At 40.7% G+C, this 20230-nt stretch overlaps 1 protein-coding gene across 7 annotated transcripts in view; it reads right to left on the reverse strand.

Annotated features, from left to right (window-relative positions):
- FAM210A (family with sequence similarity 210 member A) overlaps window positions 1–20169 on the reverse strand; it is a 36590-nt gene extending 16421 nt beyond the window's left edge. For 5 of the 7 annotated variants that reach the window (XR_009005048.1, XR_009005049.1, XR_009005046.1 and 2 more), the window contains exons 1-2: window positions 19933–20168; window positions 814–1327 (exon numbers count right to left, since the gene is read on the reverse strand). Coding sequence is in view for 3 of the 7 variants with exons in the window: in XM_057526647.1 (XP_057382630.1) it covers window positions 814–1286 (473 nt within the window). In the remaining 4 variants the exon portion in view is untranslated. Of the gene's footprint in view, window positions 1–813; window positions 1328–19524; window positions 19893–19932 lie in introns of those variants that run through there. The other 2 variants (XM_057526648.1, XM_007198522.3) reach the window with 2 other exon arrangements.
- Window positions 20170–20230: the final 61 nt, after the last annotated feature.

Raw genomic sequence — 20230 nt, forward strand, 5'->3', positions numbered from 1 at the left:
ACAGTATTTAACAAGAAAGGTACATTTAGAAATTCTATGTTTTATAATACCTGGAGGCTAGGACCACTAAATTAACTTTTTAAAAAACATTTATTTTATTGTAGTAAAAAATACCTAACATGAGATATACCCTCTTAACAAGATTTTAAGTGCACAACAAATCAACTTCTGATCAGAACAAAAGACCTTACCTTGACATTCATCAGATGTAACATTAAAGCATAAGTCTGTAATTTGTTCATTTTTGTGTCTACAACAGATACAAGCCAGGCTTTGCAAAATCTTACTAATTTCCAACCAAAACCACACACATGGCAAAATAAGTTATCTTTTCACATTGATAAACACTGTAAGAAACATATAAGTACTGAACTAACTCATGGTGCTGCCAAATCTCTGGAATCTATAATTTTATTCCTGTGCTATCCTATATGTTGATGGGACACAAGCATAGTGATTAAGGTTTGAAATCAGACTCTGAGTTATTTTGGGAAAAACTAAGTTATTTTGACTTATTCTTGCTTAATCTGTTTTCTCATTAATAAACTGGGAATAATTGCACTACCTGCTTCATAGGTTGCTGTGAGAACTAAATGAGATGATACAGTTATAAAAATTTTAGCATAATACCTGCTGCACACAGTAAGCAAATGTTAGCTATTGTTATTAAAATGTGGGAAATTGCTATGAAAAATAGTCATCCTCTATCAATTGAAGACATTAAAGCACTTAAAAAACTACTTAAAGGCTTTCATTAGTACAATTAACATTCTGATAAAACAGGGAAAGGCGCTCAATCAAGCAAAAACTTACTTTATGGCTGCATAATAAAACGTTCCAAACCAAACACCAGAAGTTATTAGATGCACTGGAATCAAAACTTTTCCATATTGTCTAAATGTTTTCTTAAATCGTTGATAAAGACTAATTGATCTGTCTTGTAAAGGATCAGGTTCTTCCTTTTTTTCAGAGGGAGTTCCTGGGGATGCAGCACTGGATGACAGAACCCTCTTGGATAAGATATCCTGCTCCCACTGTTTATGAAGGACCCCTGGTTGGGGTGGGTGAGCAATGAATGGCTTCCTTTCCTTTGCAAAACACTGGGCAGCACGTAAGTGCAGCCATCGTTTCTGAGGGCCCTGTACCCAAACCACTCTGGATTCCGAGGTATACAAAAGTAATGGTCCCTTCATGTTTTGACAGTGTCCCAAATGACCAGCTTTATCTGGTTCCATGCATGTCCTATGTGCCAGTCGGAATACAGTCTTTGGTACATTCCATTGCATTTTGAAGAACGGAGATTGATGGATTTCAGCTTCTATAGAGACTAGATTAAAAAAAATTAGATTATACATAGATTTCCATTATAAACCAATCTACTTAAACATATATCATTAACTATTAGGAAGTAAAAGGACAGACATTGTTACCAAATCCACAGAAATTAATGTTAAGGTATACAGTTCTACCATACCACAATTTTAGAATTTCATTAAAACACATCATTTAGGGCTTTCCTGGTGGCGCAGTAGTTGCGAATCTGCCTGCCAATGCAGGGGACACGGGTTCGAGCCCTGGTCTGGGAAGATCCCACATGCCGCGGAGCAACTAGGCCCGTGAGCCATAATTACTGAGCCCACGCGTCTGGAGCCTGTGCTCCGCAACAAGAGAGGCTGGGACAGTGAGAGGCCCGCGCACCACGATGAAGAGTGGCCCCCGCTTGCCGCAACTAGAGAAAGCCCTCGCACAGAAACGAAGACCCAACACAGCAAGAAAGAAAGAAAGAAAGGAAGGAAGGAAGGAAGGAAGGAAGGAAGGAAGGAAAGAAAGAAAGAAAGAAAGAAAGAAAGAAAGAAGTAAATAAACAAACCCCAAGTTTAAAAAAAAAAAATACAATGCGGTATTGGTAACTATAGTCACCATGCTGTACATTAAAAAAAAAACACACACACACATCATTTAAATATGATATAGTAAACCAGTCCAACAGACATCATGGACGGTAAGATTTTGGGCCTATTTTATTGCTACAAAAGGGATATTTGTAGAGCTTCTGTCATTCTACAAAGAAGCAGTGTAGTGTAACAGAAAAATCAGATCTGGAAGCTAAAGAGCTGGGCCCTAATGTTTTGGGGTCATAATTCTGTGCAACTGTCTTTTAGATTTGAAGCCTAAACCCACTAGTAAAACACGGATTACTTCATAGGTTTTTACAGGAATTATATGAAATTTATGATGAAAAAGTGCTTTTGTAAACTAACAAGCATCATATAAGTGTTAGTTATTAAAATATTAGGGTCTGATGAATAGTTGACATCAATATCATTTATTCTATAATGCCTTTAGACTAAATTATATAAAATTGTAAATTACATATGTTATTAACTGGTGAGAACAGACTTTTCCAGATAGCTAAAACTTTGTTAAAAAGACAGGATAGTATAATTTTAAAAAAACATGGACTTTGAAATAAGATGGGCCCAACTGAGTTAATAGTGGTATTATTTTGAGCAAATTACTTAGTCTCTCTAGACACAAAGTTTCCCCACTGGTAAAATAGAATTATTGTATGCATTATTATATAGCAAATCAGTTCGCTTCCCTCAACATCAGGCAGTGCCCCCTAACCCCTAATCTTCACCGGCACCTTGCGCCAGCTACCTCTCCAATTCTAATACATTGAGAATAGATGATCTTATTTTTTATAAACTGTGTACTTAATAAGAATCACAAGTTTTGAGTTAGCACCTCAGTAAATTAGCACTCCAACAAATACAGATACACCATTTTACATGAATGTTTGTTACCTGGGATACAAAGCTGTCATTTAAAAACAACTACTAACAAACTGTCTCCTTATAAAATTAATCCCAGACTCATCCCTTCCTAATTAATAATTAACTTAGCTTCTATCAGGCTCTCACAGATGATCCAACAACACAAGGCAAATGAGCTGTGAAATGAAACTGCAAATCTTGCAAAACAAACAGGCTCCCAGGAAGCCTTTAAAGGTGATAATGGAGATGGCTGCATCAAAGCAAAGCCAGTGAAAAGTGACAGAAGACTCAGACCAGTTAATAACCAAAGAGAAAAGCTACAGGGTAATGACATGTGCTTCAAATAAAGAATGATTTAAACACTAAATGACTAAGAAAGGCCATTCAGAGAAATGATTAACTCCGTAATTATTTTTACAAAACTGACTTATTTTTTTGTTGTGAGTCAGACAGTAAGTAAAAGATATCTTATTGTGCTCTCCTACCACCTCTATCTATTTTATCTATAAATCCATGCCATGCCTACACCAAGGGGAAAAAACATCAACTGGTTATTTATTCTAAGAATTAGCTCAGTTGGAATTATAACCTAAAATCTGTCAAATATAAAAATTCATTTAGAAACTTTTACTATGAATTTTTTGGTCTCTATTTTAGTTGAATTTATTTTGAGGCTTTTCTCCAGCACCATTCGTTACCTTTGAAAGATTCCTGTCCCTGGCGTTAGTACAGGTGTTCTCTGAACTCAAAAGGCTTTCTTTTTCTCTTTTAAACTTATTTCCTTTACAGGGCAGTTTCCCAGGAGGTGAAGTTCCCAGAAGTCTAACTTTCAGATAACTGGATTATTATGTGTTTGTGTTAGTGAATAAAAAGAAAAAGGATTTTTTAAAAAGCCTCTTTCCAAGCTTCCAGTTTGCATCCTTTCCCCCGGTTTCAACTATTCCCCTCCCATTTTTAAAAACATCTTTATTGATATAATTCACATATTATACAAGTCACTTATTCAAGGTGTAAAATTCACTGATCTTTAGTATATTCACAGTTGTGCAAACATCGCCACAATCTAAATTTAGAACATTTTCATCACCCCCAAAAGAAACTCCACATCTATTGCAGTCACTGCCCATTCCCTCACCCTCCCAGTCCCAGGCAACCACTAGTGTACTTTCTGTCTCTACACTTGTCTATTCTGGACACCTCATATAAATGGAATCACAGTATGTTATCTTTTGATCCGAATCATGGGGAGCTAGGGATGTTGTGGGGGGAGTGGAGGTGGTTTGAAAATAGATTCCTGGACTCTCTTAGACCTAATCAGAATGTCCTGCAGTCAAGTCACACCCGACAATATGAACTTAAGAACCATTTCTCTAAGCCCATCAAATGGCTTCAGTGTCAGATGCAGCATGGCAGCAAAAATATCATCCATCATCACCATCATCATCATCATAATGGTAAGATGTTTTTGATTTTGAGCCCTTACTATGTGGTTGGTGCTTCACAAACATTTTACATGTATTAACTCGTTTTATTCTCGTAACAACCCTATGAAGGAGGGACTATTGTCATCACTTTACATTTGAGGACACTGAACCAGAGAGAGGAAATAGCTTGCCCAATGTCACTCAACTGCTGAGTGGAGGAACTGGGATTCAAACCTAGTTTAATCCCAGGCCCCTACTGGGTCACTAAGCTAACATGGCCACTTCTAGAAAGAAGAGACAGTGCCAATTTTCAGCAAACCAAGACATATAAGACACATGGTCAAAGCTCCCTAAGGAAACATAGGGCCCAAAAAATGAGTCAAGTTTTACATTAAAAACTAAAATTAAATCAATTTAAATTTAACTGGCAATGGGTGGGTGATGGCTAGACTCCCAAAGGTATCCAATCACAATACTGGTGACATACACATTAAGACTCATACGATTTCAAGGAACAAACCTACTTCAGATAAGTGCAAATAAAAGTAGAGGGCAGGCAGAGACTGAGTAGTATATTCAATATTCTGGAGTGAACAGGCTTCAGGAACATAAAATGACAAAGTAGAAATTTTCTTGTCTCACAGCTAGCACCTATGTATAACGGCCTCAGCTCATTGGCAGCTTCCATTTCTTGATTTTACTAGTCTGCTCATATTTTCCATTAAAGATAAAAGTTTCTGGTTACTGGCCAATAATGGAGGTGCCATTCCTCATAAGCCCTACCCAGATCAAGTCAGCTATATCTGGACAGGTGGGCCTGAAGAAGTTGTGAACTAACAGGACCCTAAAATATTTCTGATACACATGCAGAATCTGGAGAACTTAATCTTGAATTTCTTCCAGTGAAATACAGTAATTCCAGTAATAAATATTTAAATCATGAGACTTAGCTTATTTCCTACAGAACGGTGACACGTTATTTTCCTGCTCCAGCAGCATGAAACTTTCATGTCTAGAGATGAGGGCACTGTTCCGAATTGCTTAGAATAATTTCTAAGTAAAGCTTGGTTCTTTTAATGACCTACTTAATTTTAGTGAGCAGGCTATAGCGTCTAACTTAAAATGGAAAGCTTGGAATCTGAGAGGTCAGACTGCCTGGGTTCAGATTCTGAAAACCTTATTTATAAACTATGTAACCTTTGGACAAGTTTATTAGCCTCCCTATGCCTTGGTTTCCAATTTGTAAAATGGAGTTAATAATAGAACTTACTTCATAGGGTTGTTGTAAGGATAAAATGAATGAATACATGTAAAAGGTTTAGAAAATACCTAGCATGCAGCAAGTGCTCAGGAAATGTTACAAGTTATTATTATAAGTAAGCAAGATAGCCTATTGCCCTTATTTGCAGTGGTAAAGCCTGAGGATCAGCGCTTGAGCCAAAAGGAGATTCTATAGGATAAACAGTTGCTTAGGATGGGTCTGGCCCAAAATTTAAAATTTATATGAAACTGTAACTAATCAATTCCCTAATACCTAACCTTTCAGAGATAGGGCTCAGGACCAGGCATGAGGAAGCAGTAACACACATGTCTGTAAGTCAGGAGCCTCTCACGTAGTCCTGAGGCAGAGCAAAGTAAAGTGAAGACACAGTGGTCAAGAGTAAAGGCATAGGGGGTTCCCTGGTGGTGCAGTGGTTAAGAACCCGCCTGCCAATGCAGGGGACACGGGTTCGAGCCCTGGTCCAGGAAGATCCCACGTGCCGCGGAGCAACTAAGCCCGTGCACCACAACTACTGAGCCTGCGCTCTAGAGCCTGCGAGCCACAACTACTGAGCCTGCGTGCCATAACTACTGAAGCCCGCGCGCCTAGAGCCCATGCTCTGCAACAAGAGAAGCCACCACAATGAGAAGCCCACGCACCACAACAAAGAGTAGTCCCCACTTGCCGCAACTAGAGAGAGCCCACATGCAGCAACGAAGACCCAACACAGACAAAAATAAATAAATAATAAATAATTTTTTTTTAAAAAGAGGAAGGGCATTAAGGAAGCAGTGGGAACCATGAGGGAGAGGGAGAGGGAGAGGGAGAGGGATAGGGATGGGGAGAGGAAGAGGGAGAGGGATAGGGATGGGGAGAGGGAGAGGGGAGCTGAGTTAAAGGAATGAAGGGGAGGGTAGATGGACTGGAAACAAGTGCCAGTAAGAAAGCACAAATATTAGAGTGCCGTTGGGATTCTAGGGCCACTATATCCTGAAATTCCAGTTCCATGAGGCCAAATGAGTTAGTTTATGAGACTCCTTTCCTCCCTCTATATCCTTACCATACCCATGCTGCTCAAGGTTATATGAGCATGTTTCTGTTCCCCACACCCGGAAGCCTAAAACATTCAAGCAGCACTAGAAATACAATAGCGGCAAAAATTAACTAATTTATACCCTGTTCTTACATAAGAAATAAAAAAACAATGACTAAAAAGTTGGAGTTGAAGCAACAAATTTCAATAGCAAAACTTGGTTCTCTATTATGTGAATTCAAAGTAACTCTTTTGTCAAACAAATTCTTATTTGGAAGTCCAACAAAGGAAATAAATAGAAGCAAAGTTGCTCAGATTAAAGCAGGAGTGAGAGGAATGGAGCCTCTGGTTTGCTCCCACCTCCTCCAGCTCACAGGGCACAGCCACAGAAGCCCTAACAGTGAAAACAAAATCTCTGTGAATGTTGGTCCTACTTTGCCTAATTGCCAGTTCCCCACCAGTCACAACATAGGCACTTATTCCTACTGAAGCTCCTGAGCTCCACAGGCTAGATAAGAAACTCCAAGGAAAATTTATCAGATATTGGAATTTTCTTGGGGCCTGCCCACTAGCAGGACAACACAAGCTTTGCGACACCCCAAACCCCATACCCAACTGTGTCAGGAACCAGCCCCATCCACCAGCTATCTGACACTAGCTCTGAGACCCCTGGGCCCTGCAATCAGACTCCAGGACCTGGCTCTGTCTGCCAATAGGCTGGCACTAACCCCAGGACCTACCTTCACCCACTAGTGGGTGAGCAGCAGCCCCAGAGTCTCCTGGACCCTGACTCCGCTCATCAGTGAGCCAGCCCTAGCCCCGGGGCCCCCTGGGTTCTGCAGTCAGCCACCTTGTGACCTGGTCCTGCCAACCAGCAGCCAGCAGCCTCCACACAAGGCAGGGCCTGGCAACCAACTAGACCAGGGGCCAACCAAGCCTACCAGACTGCCCACATAGTCAGCCCACTACAACAGGAGGACCCATGCAGCCCTCATAGGGGGAAGCCCTAGAAGGTTAGGGTGATGAAAGGGAAGTGCACTGCTGGGACACAAAGGATGTCTCCTACAAAAGGCCACTTCTCCAAGGTCAGGAAATGTAACTAACTTATCAGTTACGTTACAACAAAAACAGCAACTTCGGCAAAATGAGGCAAGAGAGGAACACATTCCAAATGAAGGAACAAGATAAAACCCCAGAAGAAGAACTAAAAGTGGAGACAGGTTATCTACTTGACAAAGAGTTCAGGGCAGTTATCACAAAGATGATCAAATAACTCAGGAGAAGAATGGATGCACAGAGAGATAAGTTAGAAGCTTTAAAAAAGAATTAGAAAATATAAAGAACAACCAAACAAATGAAGAATACGATAACTGAAATGAAAAATACGCTAGAAGGAATCAACAGTATACTTAGTGATACAGAGGCATAGATCAACGAGCTGGAAGACAAGAGTACTGGAAATCACTGTTCTGAACAGGAAATAGAAAAAACAATGAAAAGAAATGAGGACAGTTTAAGAGACCTCTGGGACAACATCAAGTGGACTAATATTCACATTATAGGGATCCCAGAAGGAGAAGAGAGAGAGAAAGGGGCTGAGAACATATCTAAGGAGGTAAAAGACCTGTACTTGAACACTGATGAAATAAACTGCAGATGACACAAACAAATGGAAAGATATACCACGTTCACAGATTGGAAAAATATTGTTAAAATGACCATACTACCCAAGGCGATCTTCAGATTCAATGCAATCTCTATCAAAATACCAAGGGCATTTTTCACAGAAATAGAAAAAATAATTTCAATATTTGTATGGAAACACTGAAGACCCCAAATAGCCAAAACAATCTTGAGAAAGAACAGAGCTGGAGGAATCAGTCCCTGACTTCAGACTACAATAATCAGTCAGTATGGTACTGGCACAAAAAGAGACACATAGATCAGTGGAACAAAATAGAGAGCCCAGAAATAAACCCCTACACTTATGGTCAATTATTCTACAACAAAGAAGGCAAGAATATACAATGGAGAAAAGACAGTCTCTTTAATAAGTGGTGCTGGAAAACTGGACAGCTACATGTAAAAGAACTAGAACATTCTCTAACACCATATACAAAAATAAACTCAAAATGGATTAAATACCCAAATGTAAAACCAGACATTATAAACCTCTTAGAGGAAAACACAGGCAGAACACTCTTTGACATAAATTGCAGCATTATTTTTTTGGCTCCATCTCCTAAAGCACAGGAAATAAAAGCAAAATAAACAAATGGGACCTAATTAAACTTAAAGCTTTTGCACAGCAAAGGAAACCATAGGTAAAATGAACAAGACAACCTCCTGAATGGGAGAAAATATTTGCAAATGATGTGACTGATAAGGCGTTATATCCAAAATATATAAATAGCTCATAAGACTCAATATCAAACAACAACAAAAACTACCACAACCCAATTACAAAATGGGCACAAGACCTGAATAGACATTTTTCCAAAGAAGACATACAGATGGCCAACAGGCACATGAAAAGATGCTCAACACTGTTAATCTTCAGATAAATGCACAAAGGTTGGCGAGGATATGGAGAAAAGGGAACTCTTGTACGCTGCTGGTGGGAATGTAAATTGGTGCAACCAATGTGGAAAACAGTATGGGAGGTTTCTCAAAAAAACTAAAATTGAACTACCATATGACCCAGCAATTCCACTCCTAAGTATATATCTGAAAAAAATGAAAACATGAAACATGAAAAATATTGAAAAAATTCAAAAAGATACATGCACCCCAACATTCACTGCAGCATTATTTACAATTGCTAAGATATGGAAGCAACCTAAATGTCTATCAACAGATGAGTGGATAAAGAAGATGTGGTATATATAAATGGAATACTACTCAGCCATAAAAAAAACAAAATTTTGTCATATGCAACAACATGGATGGACTTGCAGGATATCAGGTTAAGTGAAATAAGTCATAGAAAGACAAATACTGTATGGTATCACTTATATGTGGAATCTAAAAAGAACTAGTGAATATGACAAAAAAGAAACAGACTCACAGAGAACAAACTAGTGGTTACTAGTTGGGAGAGGGAAGGGAGGAGGGGAAAGACAGGGGTAGAGGATTAAGAGGTACAAACTACAATGGATAAAATAAATAAACTACAAGGATATCCTGTACAACACAGGGAATAAAGCAAATATTTTATAACAACTATAAATGGAATGTAACCTTAAAAATTGTGAATCACTATGTTGTACACCTAAAACTTACACACTACATCAACTATACCTCAATTTAAAAAAAAAAAGAAGGAAATCTTCCCATTTGCAACAACATGGATAAACCTTGAGGGCTTTATTTTAAACAAAGTAAGTCAGAAAGGAAAAGAAAAATATTGTATGATCTCACTTATATGTGGAATCTTAAAAACAACAACAACAAAAACCCAAACTCAAATTTGTACATACAGAGAATGGAGTAGTGGTTGCTGGGGAGGGCAGGGGGGTGAGGGAAGAAGGCATGGTGAAATGGATGAAGGTGTTCAAAAGGTACAAACTTCCAGTTATAAAATACATAAGTAGTCATGAGGATGCAACGCACAGCATGGTGACTATAATTAATATTGCACTGTATATTTGAAAGTTACTAGGAAAGTAGATCTTAAAAGTTCTTATCACAAGAAAAAAATTCTGTAACTATGTGAGATGATGGATATTAACTAGACTGTGGTGATCATTTTGCAACATATACAAATATCTGAATCATGTTATACACCTGAAACTAACACAATGTTACATGTCAATTATATCTCAATTGAAAAAAAAGATGTTCATGCTCATCAGCATTATGTCTCTAGAGAATTGCAAATTAAAACAAGGTACCACTACACATCTATTAGAATGACTAATATCCAAAACACTGACAACACCAAATGCTGCAGAGGTTGTGGAACAACAGCAACTGTCATTCACTGCTGGTGGGAATGCAAAATGGTACAGTCACTTTGGAAGACAGTTTGGCAGTTTTGTATAAGCTAAACATAGGCTTACAATGAGTCAGCAGTAGCACTCCTAGGTACTTAACCAAAATGAGCTGAAAATTTACGTCCACACAAAAACCTGAACACAAATGTTTACAGAAGCTTAATTCATAATTGCCCAAAACTGGACATAACCAAGAAGTCCTTGAATAGATCAGTGGATAAACAAACTGATATACTGTATGATTCCAACATTATGGAAGAGGTGTGACATTCTGGAAGAGGTGAAACTATAGAGATGGTAAAAAGATCAGTGGCTTCCAGGGTGGGGGAGGGAAGGGATGAACAGAAGGAGCACAGGGCATTTCTAGGGCAGTGAAACATTCTGTATGATACTGTAATGGTGGATAAATGTCATTATGCAATTGCTAAAACCCACAAAAATAAATATACAACACAAAGAGTGAGCCCTAATGTGAACTATGAACTTTAGTTAATAATGTATTGATGTTGTTCATCAATTCTAAAAAACGTACCACACTAATACAAGATGTCAATAATAGGGGAAACACTGTGTGGGTGGGTGTGGCGGATAAGACGGGATTCTCTGTACTACCTCTGCACTATGTTTCTATAAACCTAAACTTCGCTAAAACAGTCCATTCATTAATTTCTTTAAAGACAGTACACTGTGGCCTTACCCAATACAACTGATACATAGTATAACCTTAACTTGAAGTACAGGTATGAGGACAGGATAAATGTAGAACTCATCAGGTTGAAACATAATAAAAAGGATAAATGAAGGAAAGAATTGCCTCTACTTATACAAAGTCCTCAATTACCACCAAACAGGAGGAAATTCAAATTTTCTCCTTCCAACAGATTAATATTCTAATTTATTCATTTTGACCTCTCTCTTAATCACACCTTGACTGCTGTTTCAAATCAAATTTAGTTTGCTGTTTAGAAAAAGTAACAGTATGCAAATTTATTTGCAGCACTTTCTGGGCTGTTACTTTCCTGCTCCCTAAGGCATTGGATGGCTTCAACTTAATTTCTATTATATAATCCATCTTCTTCAATCTACTCTGCTTTTAAGCTTTCTATTACCAAAATTGAGCCACTAAAGCTGTGGCAATGACGAAGCCATTGTTAAATTCCTAATCTTCAGAAAAGGTTAAATTATGCCCCCTAGTGAATTCCCAAGGAATTTCATTAATGAATCATTGATTTCCCCAACTTGTAAAGAAAATCAAAATTTCCAAAATTACTACACAACTATATTAATTTACACAAAATGTTTCTCTTTTTTATCTCTTTTCAGAGGCTCTAAGTTCAACAAGGCAAGTCAGGGTGATTTGTTATGGTAACACTGGTCCAGAATCCACGTGGTTCCAGACTTCCACCCACTTCCTTTTGGGCTGTGGCAGGTGTTATCCCATTGCTATGGGAAGAATGCAGCCTTTACAATCAGAAAGACTAGTTCCAACCCTTTCTGGCATTACTTTACTTAGCTCCTTTCCTCATTCCTAAAATGGGGTTAAATACACTTTTATCATATTGTATTTATATGATTAAATGAGATAAAGTATAGTATCTAGCACTTAATATGCTGGGTCAATAATTAATTCTAGTTTTCTTTCTTCGTCGCCTCATCTACTGACCTGGTCAAACCAAGCTCACAGTCTTCCTTCATCTAAACTTCTGCCATTATTCCATTTGTTTGACCCATGCAAAATCCCAGCCTCTCTAGCAATACACTCCACTAGTCATACCTTTGTCACTGAAATAATGTTACTGACCCACAACTGAAGTCCTCAAACTATACTATCCCACTCTCTTCAGCCTCTTCTTCTTCCAGCTTCCACTCCTCTACTCTCTCTGGACTCTAATTCCAGGACCTTGTCCCACTCTACCCCCCTTTTCCTTCAAATCCAACAACTCCTCCTGGTTTCACTCTGAAGTCTTTATCCAGCCTGGATTCTACAGTGCATTACTTGAATTACTACTTTGTCCTTCTGCAACACCAGACCACAAAATCTAATCCAGAGCCAGTCCAACCATCTGTTTTTCCCACAACTACATCCCACAATCATAGCTGAGCACTAACAAAAGCCACATAACTGATTAAATTAGTACCAGCATACATTGATGGTACATCATTCTATCTCAGAAAGGCTCTGAATGCTGTGACAACCGATGATGGTTTCTGATCAGATGAGCTTCCTCCACCATTCCTCACTTTTCCCAAACTCTTCAAGCCTCTTATACTTCACTTTCAGATGGTAAAATATAAAGTATACATCAGATCATGTCTCTCCTCTGTTTAAAGCTCCCCAATTTCTCCCAGGGTAAGTCCTTACAATTGCCTACAATGCCTTACACCAGCAGTCCCCAACCCTTTTGGCACCAGGGGCCAGTTTCGTGGAAGACAATTTTTCCACGGGCTGGGGGCGGGGCGTCGGGGGTGGGGATAGGTGCAGGTGGTAATGCAAGCGATGGGGAGCAGCAGATGAAGCTTTGTGCCGCCACTCACCTCCTGCTGTGTGGCCCAGTTCCTAAAAGGCCGTGGACCGGTAATGGTCCGAGGCCAGGGAGTTGGGGACCCCTGCCTTACACAACCTTCTACCTTTCCCTCTCTGAATACATCACCTACTCTCAGTCTGTGCCTTGCTCACTCTGCTCCAGCCACACTAGCCCCCCTGCAGCTCTTCCAACATGCTAAAAAGGCCCCTGCTTTAAGAACTCTGCATTAACTGTTCCCTCTGCTTGGAAGAGTCTTTCTCCAGATATCTGCATGACTAACTCCTTCACTTCCTACAAGTCTTTGTTCAAATGGTACCCGCTCCATGGGGTCACTGCTCCCAATCCTTTCTCTTCCAGCCCTGTCATCCCAATATTCCTTATCTTGCTCTATTTGTTTCTTTTTCCATAGCACTTATTGTCTAACACCCTACATGATTCACTTATTTATTACTGTTTAAGGGTAATTATTATTTACTCATTATTATCATTTAAGTCCATTTAAGGACAAGGACAGAATTTTTTTCCCGTTTTGTTCACTGCTGCATCTCAGGTGCCGACAACAAAGGTTGGCTGGCACATAGGAGGCACTTAATATTTGTTAAATGAATAATTAGATAAACCTATCCCCCACTTCCCCTTAAAAATGAACCAAAATTATTAGGGGATGAATTTTCTCAACTTCAGCCTCCTCCCTTCCAGTTACCTGCATCCACACCCATCTCAGGGTCAGTTAACTGCCTCCTCAGAAAATGAACTATCCCTCCATTCAAAGCCCATTCCTCCATCTGTGTTCTAGATCTAAACTCTTCCTGTGTTTTCCAAGAATTCTGCTCAACCAAGTTTTCCTTGTATTTTTCTACTGCTATTCTTTTTCCTGTACTCCAACTGCCCTCTCCTCTGGCTTCTTTCCTTCAGCATATACACATGCGATTAAGAAAATATGTCTCTCTATAGTATCTGCCCAATTTCCAATTATCTTCACTGCATTTAAGGATCCCCAGTTTAGTGGCAGCAAAGTCACTGTAATTTCTGACCCACAGAGAAGAGCAATCATAGAGCTCTTCATGGATGCTGGGGCTCCCCTCACAAGTTTAATTCTCCCAGTCATGGTGAAAAGTATCTCTTCTGGACTCTCCCAGAGTGGGTGAGCTGGTCTTACGTGTTAAATCCACTCTCCCATTCCAATCTCCCTAAGCCTTTGGACCCCTTCCTCTTTAGTGTACCAAGGCAAGTCTGGCATTTCAATTTCATTTAGCGTGGGTCACCTTTTGGTCCGTGCTTCAGCCAACCAATCAAACTGTTGAGAGCCCTTTCTAACCTCTCAAGCTATAAAAGTGAATCAAGAATCTCTGCTTAGTGGGCCTATATCAATAAATTTAGCCCGGCCCAACTTTATGTTCCTTCCACCATTATCCCACATCCTTAATATCCATTCGTAAACATATCCCCCAGATTTCCATGTGTATAAACAAATAAACATTCTTGCCATTTTTTAAGAGTATGGGGCTTCCCTGGTGGCGCAGTGGTTGAGAATCTGCCTGCCAGTGCAGGGGACACGGGTTCGAGCCCTGGTCTGGGAAGATCCCACATGCCGCGGAGCAACTGGGCCCGTGAGCCACAACTACTGAGCCTGAGCGTCTGGAGCCTCTGCTCCGCAACAAGAGAGGCTGCGATAGTGAGAGGCCCGTGCACCGCGATGAAGAGTGGCCCCCGCTTTCTGCAAATAGAGAAAGCCCTCACACAGAAACGAAGACCCAACACAGCCAAAAATAAACATAATAAATAAATAATAAATAAAAAATTAAAAAAAAAAAAGAGTATGGCACACCCCCTTAGGTCACACTTTGTAGCTGACCCTTGAGGGCTTGTTAGGGTGGGAATCTAGTTATAGGTCTAGAAGCAAAGAAGTGTGGTAGAGGTAGTTCTTGAGGAGAATCAATCAGCAATGTCTAGCCTTCAGGGAAGGTCATTACAGGTTAACTTCCTCAAACAGGAGTGGAAGGACTGCTTCTGCCGCCAAAGAAGACTAATGAAAATTTAGGGGTTCAATACTCCATTCCAAATTTGAGGATCTCAACCTTCCCCAGTCAATGCTTTCATTTTAACAGCAGACACCCTGTTAGAATGGGAATTCATTTTGCATTGTAATCCAGCCACTCTGCAGGATAAGACTGAGTTTGGTTTTCAGCAATCTCAGCTCTGCATCTATGTGAGAAGGGCAGACACAGAAGCTTTCTGGTCATTTATACAGAGCTTGAGCTCGGAATTTCAAGACCTGAGCTCATCATTCTCCACCTCCCACCCCCCTTTCTCCGAAAACAGAGCAACCAGTCAGTCTCATTATATTTGTTCATCATCTGGCAAAAATGTTTTAAATCTTCAAATACATCATCATCCAGAACCTGGTCTTTCATTAAGTATCTGAGTAGTAGTATCCAATGGTGGTATTTTGCATATCTCTATTGTCATATCACATCGTGGGCTACAGTGCCTGCCTTCTTTACCACTGAAAATAGTCAAGAGTGCCGTTAAATCTAATCAGATTAGAGAACCAATTTCAGGAATGCCATAACCAATCCAGAAAATTCATCCTTAAGATTCTGTTCCTCTAGAACCACTCTCAGTACCAAAATCCGAATCAGACAGGGTTCTCCAGAGACACAGAACCAACAGGAAAAAACATATACATATATCTATATCTCCCTATTGGAAATCTATTATTAGATTGTTTATTTAAATAGATATATTTATTTTAAGGAACTGGCTCACACAATTGTGAGGGCTACACATCTGAAATGTGTAGAGTGGATTTGCAGCCTGGAAACTCACACAAGAATTGACGCCACATGCAGTGATTGAGAATCCGCCTGCCAGTGCAGGGGACACGGGTTCCATCCCTCGTCTGGGAAGATCCCACATGCCGCGGAACAACTAAGCCCGTGCACCACAACTACTGAGCCTGTGCTCTAGAGCCCACGAGCCACAACTACTGAGCCTGCGTGCTACAACTACTGAAGCCCGTGCGCCTAGAGCCCATGCTCCACAACAAGAGAAGCCACCACAGTAAGAAGCCATGCACTGCAACGAAGAGTAGCCCCAGCTCGCCGCAACTAGAGAAAGCCCACGTGCAGCAATGAAGACCCAACACAGCGAAAAATAAATTAAATAAATAAATTAAAAAAAAAAAAAAAGAATTGATGCCACAGCCTTGAGATTTTTTTCTTCTTGAGGCACCTCAGTTTGAAATTTAGGCTTTCAACTGATTGAATGAGGCCCACCCATATTATGGAGGGTAATCTCCTTAAAGTCAATTGATTACAGATGTTAACACATTTTCAAAATACCATCACAGTAACACCTAGATAAATAGGTACTATAGCCATGTCTAGTTGACATATAAAACTAATCATCACACATATAAACTTACAGATTTCTCAAGCAAATCTTTACATTCTACTACAGGAAAAACCTTTTAAACAATAATATCTTATGTGTTCAAAAAAGACAATAAAATTTCAGTAGGGACACTTTGGCTGAGTGGACTGGAGGAATGAACAGTTCTTCCAAAACTATTTGGAGAAACACAGCTTCTACAACCACCTCTCTTTCCTACCTACAAGAACACTATCATTCCTAGGAAGCTATAACATTGTATCTACATTTTAAAAACAATTTTTATGTTTCAAAAATGTAATCTTCAACTCCACAACAGAAATGACACCTTAAAATTACCCACCTCTGAGTGCTCTCACTCTAAGGGATGGTACCTATTGAATCTGTTGCTTGCCTTTAGTCTGAACAGAAAACTTACAAATTACTACTTCATTTTCTCTCACTGACAAAAGTGTAACATCTTATGGAAAAACCCAAACGAACTTTTTGGCCAACCCAATACAAACCAGGAGAAATCCAAACCAGTCTAGGTGAATAATGGACCAAATAATCAGAACAGCACATAAAGAAATCTTATAAATGGGCTGAAATAAATCCTGTATGTCCTTTCAAAAAAAAATGGGATTTTTAAAAACCTTTCTAGGCTATTCATTCATCCATTATCACCCCACTATGTGCCAGGCACTGTTCAAGGCACCTGGGTTAAACCACTGAACAAAATGATGATCCCTGTCTTGCTAGAGTTCATATGCTAGCAAGACAACATCCTTATCCAGCTATTTTCTCTCTGAACATAATAACCCAAGCGTTAAGAAGTATCAAAACATTTTCTGAAAATCTACTATGTTTCAGTCAACTTCCAGTTCTGAGTCTGGCCTTAAACTGGCACTGTTTCATCATTAGCATAGAGTCTGGTCTCTGGAGTCAGGCTGCCTGGATCCAAAACCTAGCCCACCACTACTTCCCAGCTGCATAACGTTGGACAAGTTACTTACCCCTCACCTATAAAACAAAAATAATCATAACAACTATCCCACTGGATAATGTAAGAGTTAAATGAGTTCAAATGTATAAAGCACTTAATTTGGCACACAGAAGGTACTAAACTATCAGCTATTATTATTTTAATTCAACTTCCAGAAAACCATTTATTACTCAGGCAATGGTGGGGAAAAATAACACCAATGGTAACTTTTAAAATATTCTTATCTAGCCCATTTACTCTCTTCATCACTACTACCTTCAAGAGTTCTTCCTCTATTCTTGAAACCAGTGGTTAATCATTAAATCCATTTCACCTGTAACCTGCCTTACACCCTTTTCCAATCACCTTTCCCCACACTCCCCCCACCTCAGACAGCCCTACTTCTTTATTCTTTATCCCATAAATACCCAGAGCCCTTCGCTTTAGGATAGATGGACTAGTTCTCCTGTCTCCTCACTTGCCTGCTTTATGAATAAACCCTCTCTTTGCTGCGAACCTGAGCATCTCAGTGTTTGGTTTGCTGGGAGTTGGGCAAAACGAATCTGGTTCAGAAATATTCTCAACTGAATTTACTTGACTTCTAGTTAACTTTTATGAAAACTACAAAATGTGATCTCTATATATCTCACGCACAACATCAATTCACGGTAGAGTTTGTATAAACATATAGTTAGGCTTTTAATCTAATGAGAAAATTTCTTAAAAAGTCAAAATTAGATTCCTTTTCCATAAAATTACAACAGCAACTATCTTAAGAAACTTTAGCATTGGAACCAGCATATATGGATATGTAATTAGCCAGTTCTAAATGCATGGATACGCAATAACATATTCAATCTCTAGGACAACCTTAGCAGTTGTCAATAATAATGAACTCAGGTGGAGAGCAAAACAACCTACTATAAAAATAAACATCAAAGAGAAAAGTAAAAATATGCCACGTGGAAAAACATATTTTCCCAATACGCTGTGAAAAGTAACAAGTACTACTAAATCACACTGAGGAAGAGACATTTCGTCATAGTGATTTTCTACAGATGTCAGCTGTGGCAGGCCACTAATTTATGTTTAGAGAAATAAATAAGAACACGTTTAGTTGAATTTTTTAGGTTTGATGCTTAAACTTTCTTGGAAGGATCACTGACTATTTTGCATGCAAAAAGAGTATTTACAGACACATACTCAAGTAATCTTGTGTTATGAGGGCGGTAAGTATCAAAGGTGCATGCATCACTATGGTAAAAAAAAAAAAATCAACCTCGAAAAAAAATAATAATGAACTGAAGTTAATTCTCAACTTAGCTCACTGCATATAATAAAAAAAATACAAATACAGTCATCTGAAATGGATGGTTCATCCTCATTCATTAAAAATAGACTTCGGGCTTCCCTGGTGGCGCAGTGGTTAGGAATCTGCCTGCCAATGCAGGGGACACGGGTTCGAGCCCTGGTCTGGGAGGATCCCACATGCCGCGGAACAACTAGGCCCGTGAGCCACAACTACTGAGCCTGTGTGTCTGGAGCTTGTGCTCCGCAACAAGAGAGGCCGCGATAGTGAGAGGCCCGCGCACCGCGATGAAGAGTGGCCCCCGCTCGCCACAACTAGAGAAAGCCCTCGCACAGAAACAAAGACCCAACACAGCCAAAAATAAATAATAAATAAATAATTAATTAATTAAAAAAAAAAATAGACTTCATTCTTGGTCCAAAGTTTATAAGTGGTCAACAACCTTAGAAAGGTTAGTGCCCACAATTTAGAATTTTGACTCGATTGTAAAGTACATGCTGCGAATGTTGCTTTCCCCCAAGCGAAGTCTACTGGCTAATATAACTGCGTCTACTGACAAGTATGCAGGCTAGTGAACCTATTTCCAAAGCTGCTTTTAAACGGATCAATTTTGGTAAAGAATAATGGAAAACGTATTTTTGATCACGTTTTACACCCTTCAAGTGGGAGGTGCTGAGGCACAAAGCATCAACAATTTAAGGTCCACAGGCACAGTTTTGACCCTAGTCTGGGGCGGCAAGCAGGTACCTGCGACTCTCCAGTAGAAATTTAAGAGAAAGGACGAACAAAGCGTGTTGACTCCCCAACCATCCCATACCAAAGTCCAGAAAACACAGATACTACCAGTGAGGCGTCTCTCCTAAACAGGTGTGGGCTGCCCCTTTCTTCAGAGTCTGACAGATGAGAACGGCCCTCTCGAGAGAGGTCTGGCTGGACCTCCCGAATGCGGCGGTAGGGAGCGACCCGCGGTCCCCGGGGAGAAGTAGGGCGCCGCGCGTTTCCAAAGCAAGTCCGAGCGTGGGGGCTCCCAGGCCCCTCCCGGCCGGCGTCCAAGGAAGGGCAGAGCAAAGGGTGAAGGTGGCAGAGCGGAGGCTGGAAAACCGCTCCACAGACAGGGTTTGCAGGACACCCGCGCACAGCGAAGGGCGGGGTGACCTCTGTCCGCCCCGGGGGCGCTCCCCGCCGCGTACCACCTTGAGGAGGACCCGCCGACTGCCCGCCCCCGCCCCCAGAGTGCTCGACCCAGGATACCTCAGGACCTGAGGCCGCCGCCGCCGCCGCCGCTCCCCGCCGTGCGGCCGCTTGGAGCCCCCGCCGTGTCCCTCCACAGAGCCACCAGCCGAGCGTGGGTCAGGGCGCCGAAAGCCGCGTGCTCAGGCGACCCGGCCTCCGGCCCGCCCGCCCAACACACCAGGCCCACCAACCACTGGCTCGCACCCGCACTTGCCAGCACCCTCAGCACGGCGCGCGCGGCACGCCGGGACTCCGGGTTCCGGGCCGCGTGACCCGCGCTCTCCGGAAGTGGCGTCACAGCGTGCGCGTGGCGCGG

Source organism: Balaenoptera acutorostrata, chromosome 13 (genome assembly GCF_949987535.1).
Source record: "Balaenoptera acutorostrata chromosome 13, mBalAcu1.1, whole genome shotgun sequence".
Classification (NCBI taxonomy): Eukaryota; Metazoa; Chordata; class Mammalia; order Artiodactyla; family Balaenopteridae; genus Balaenoptera; species Balaenoptera acutorostrata.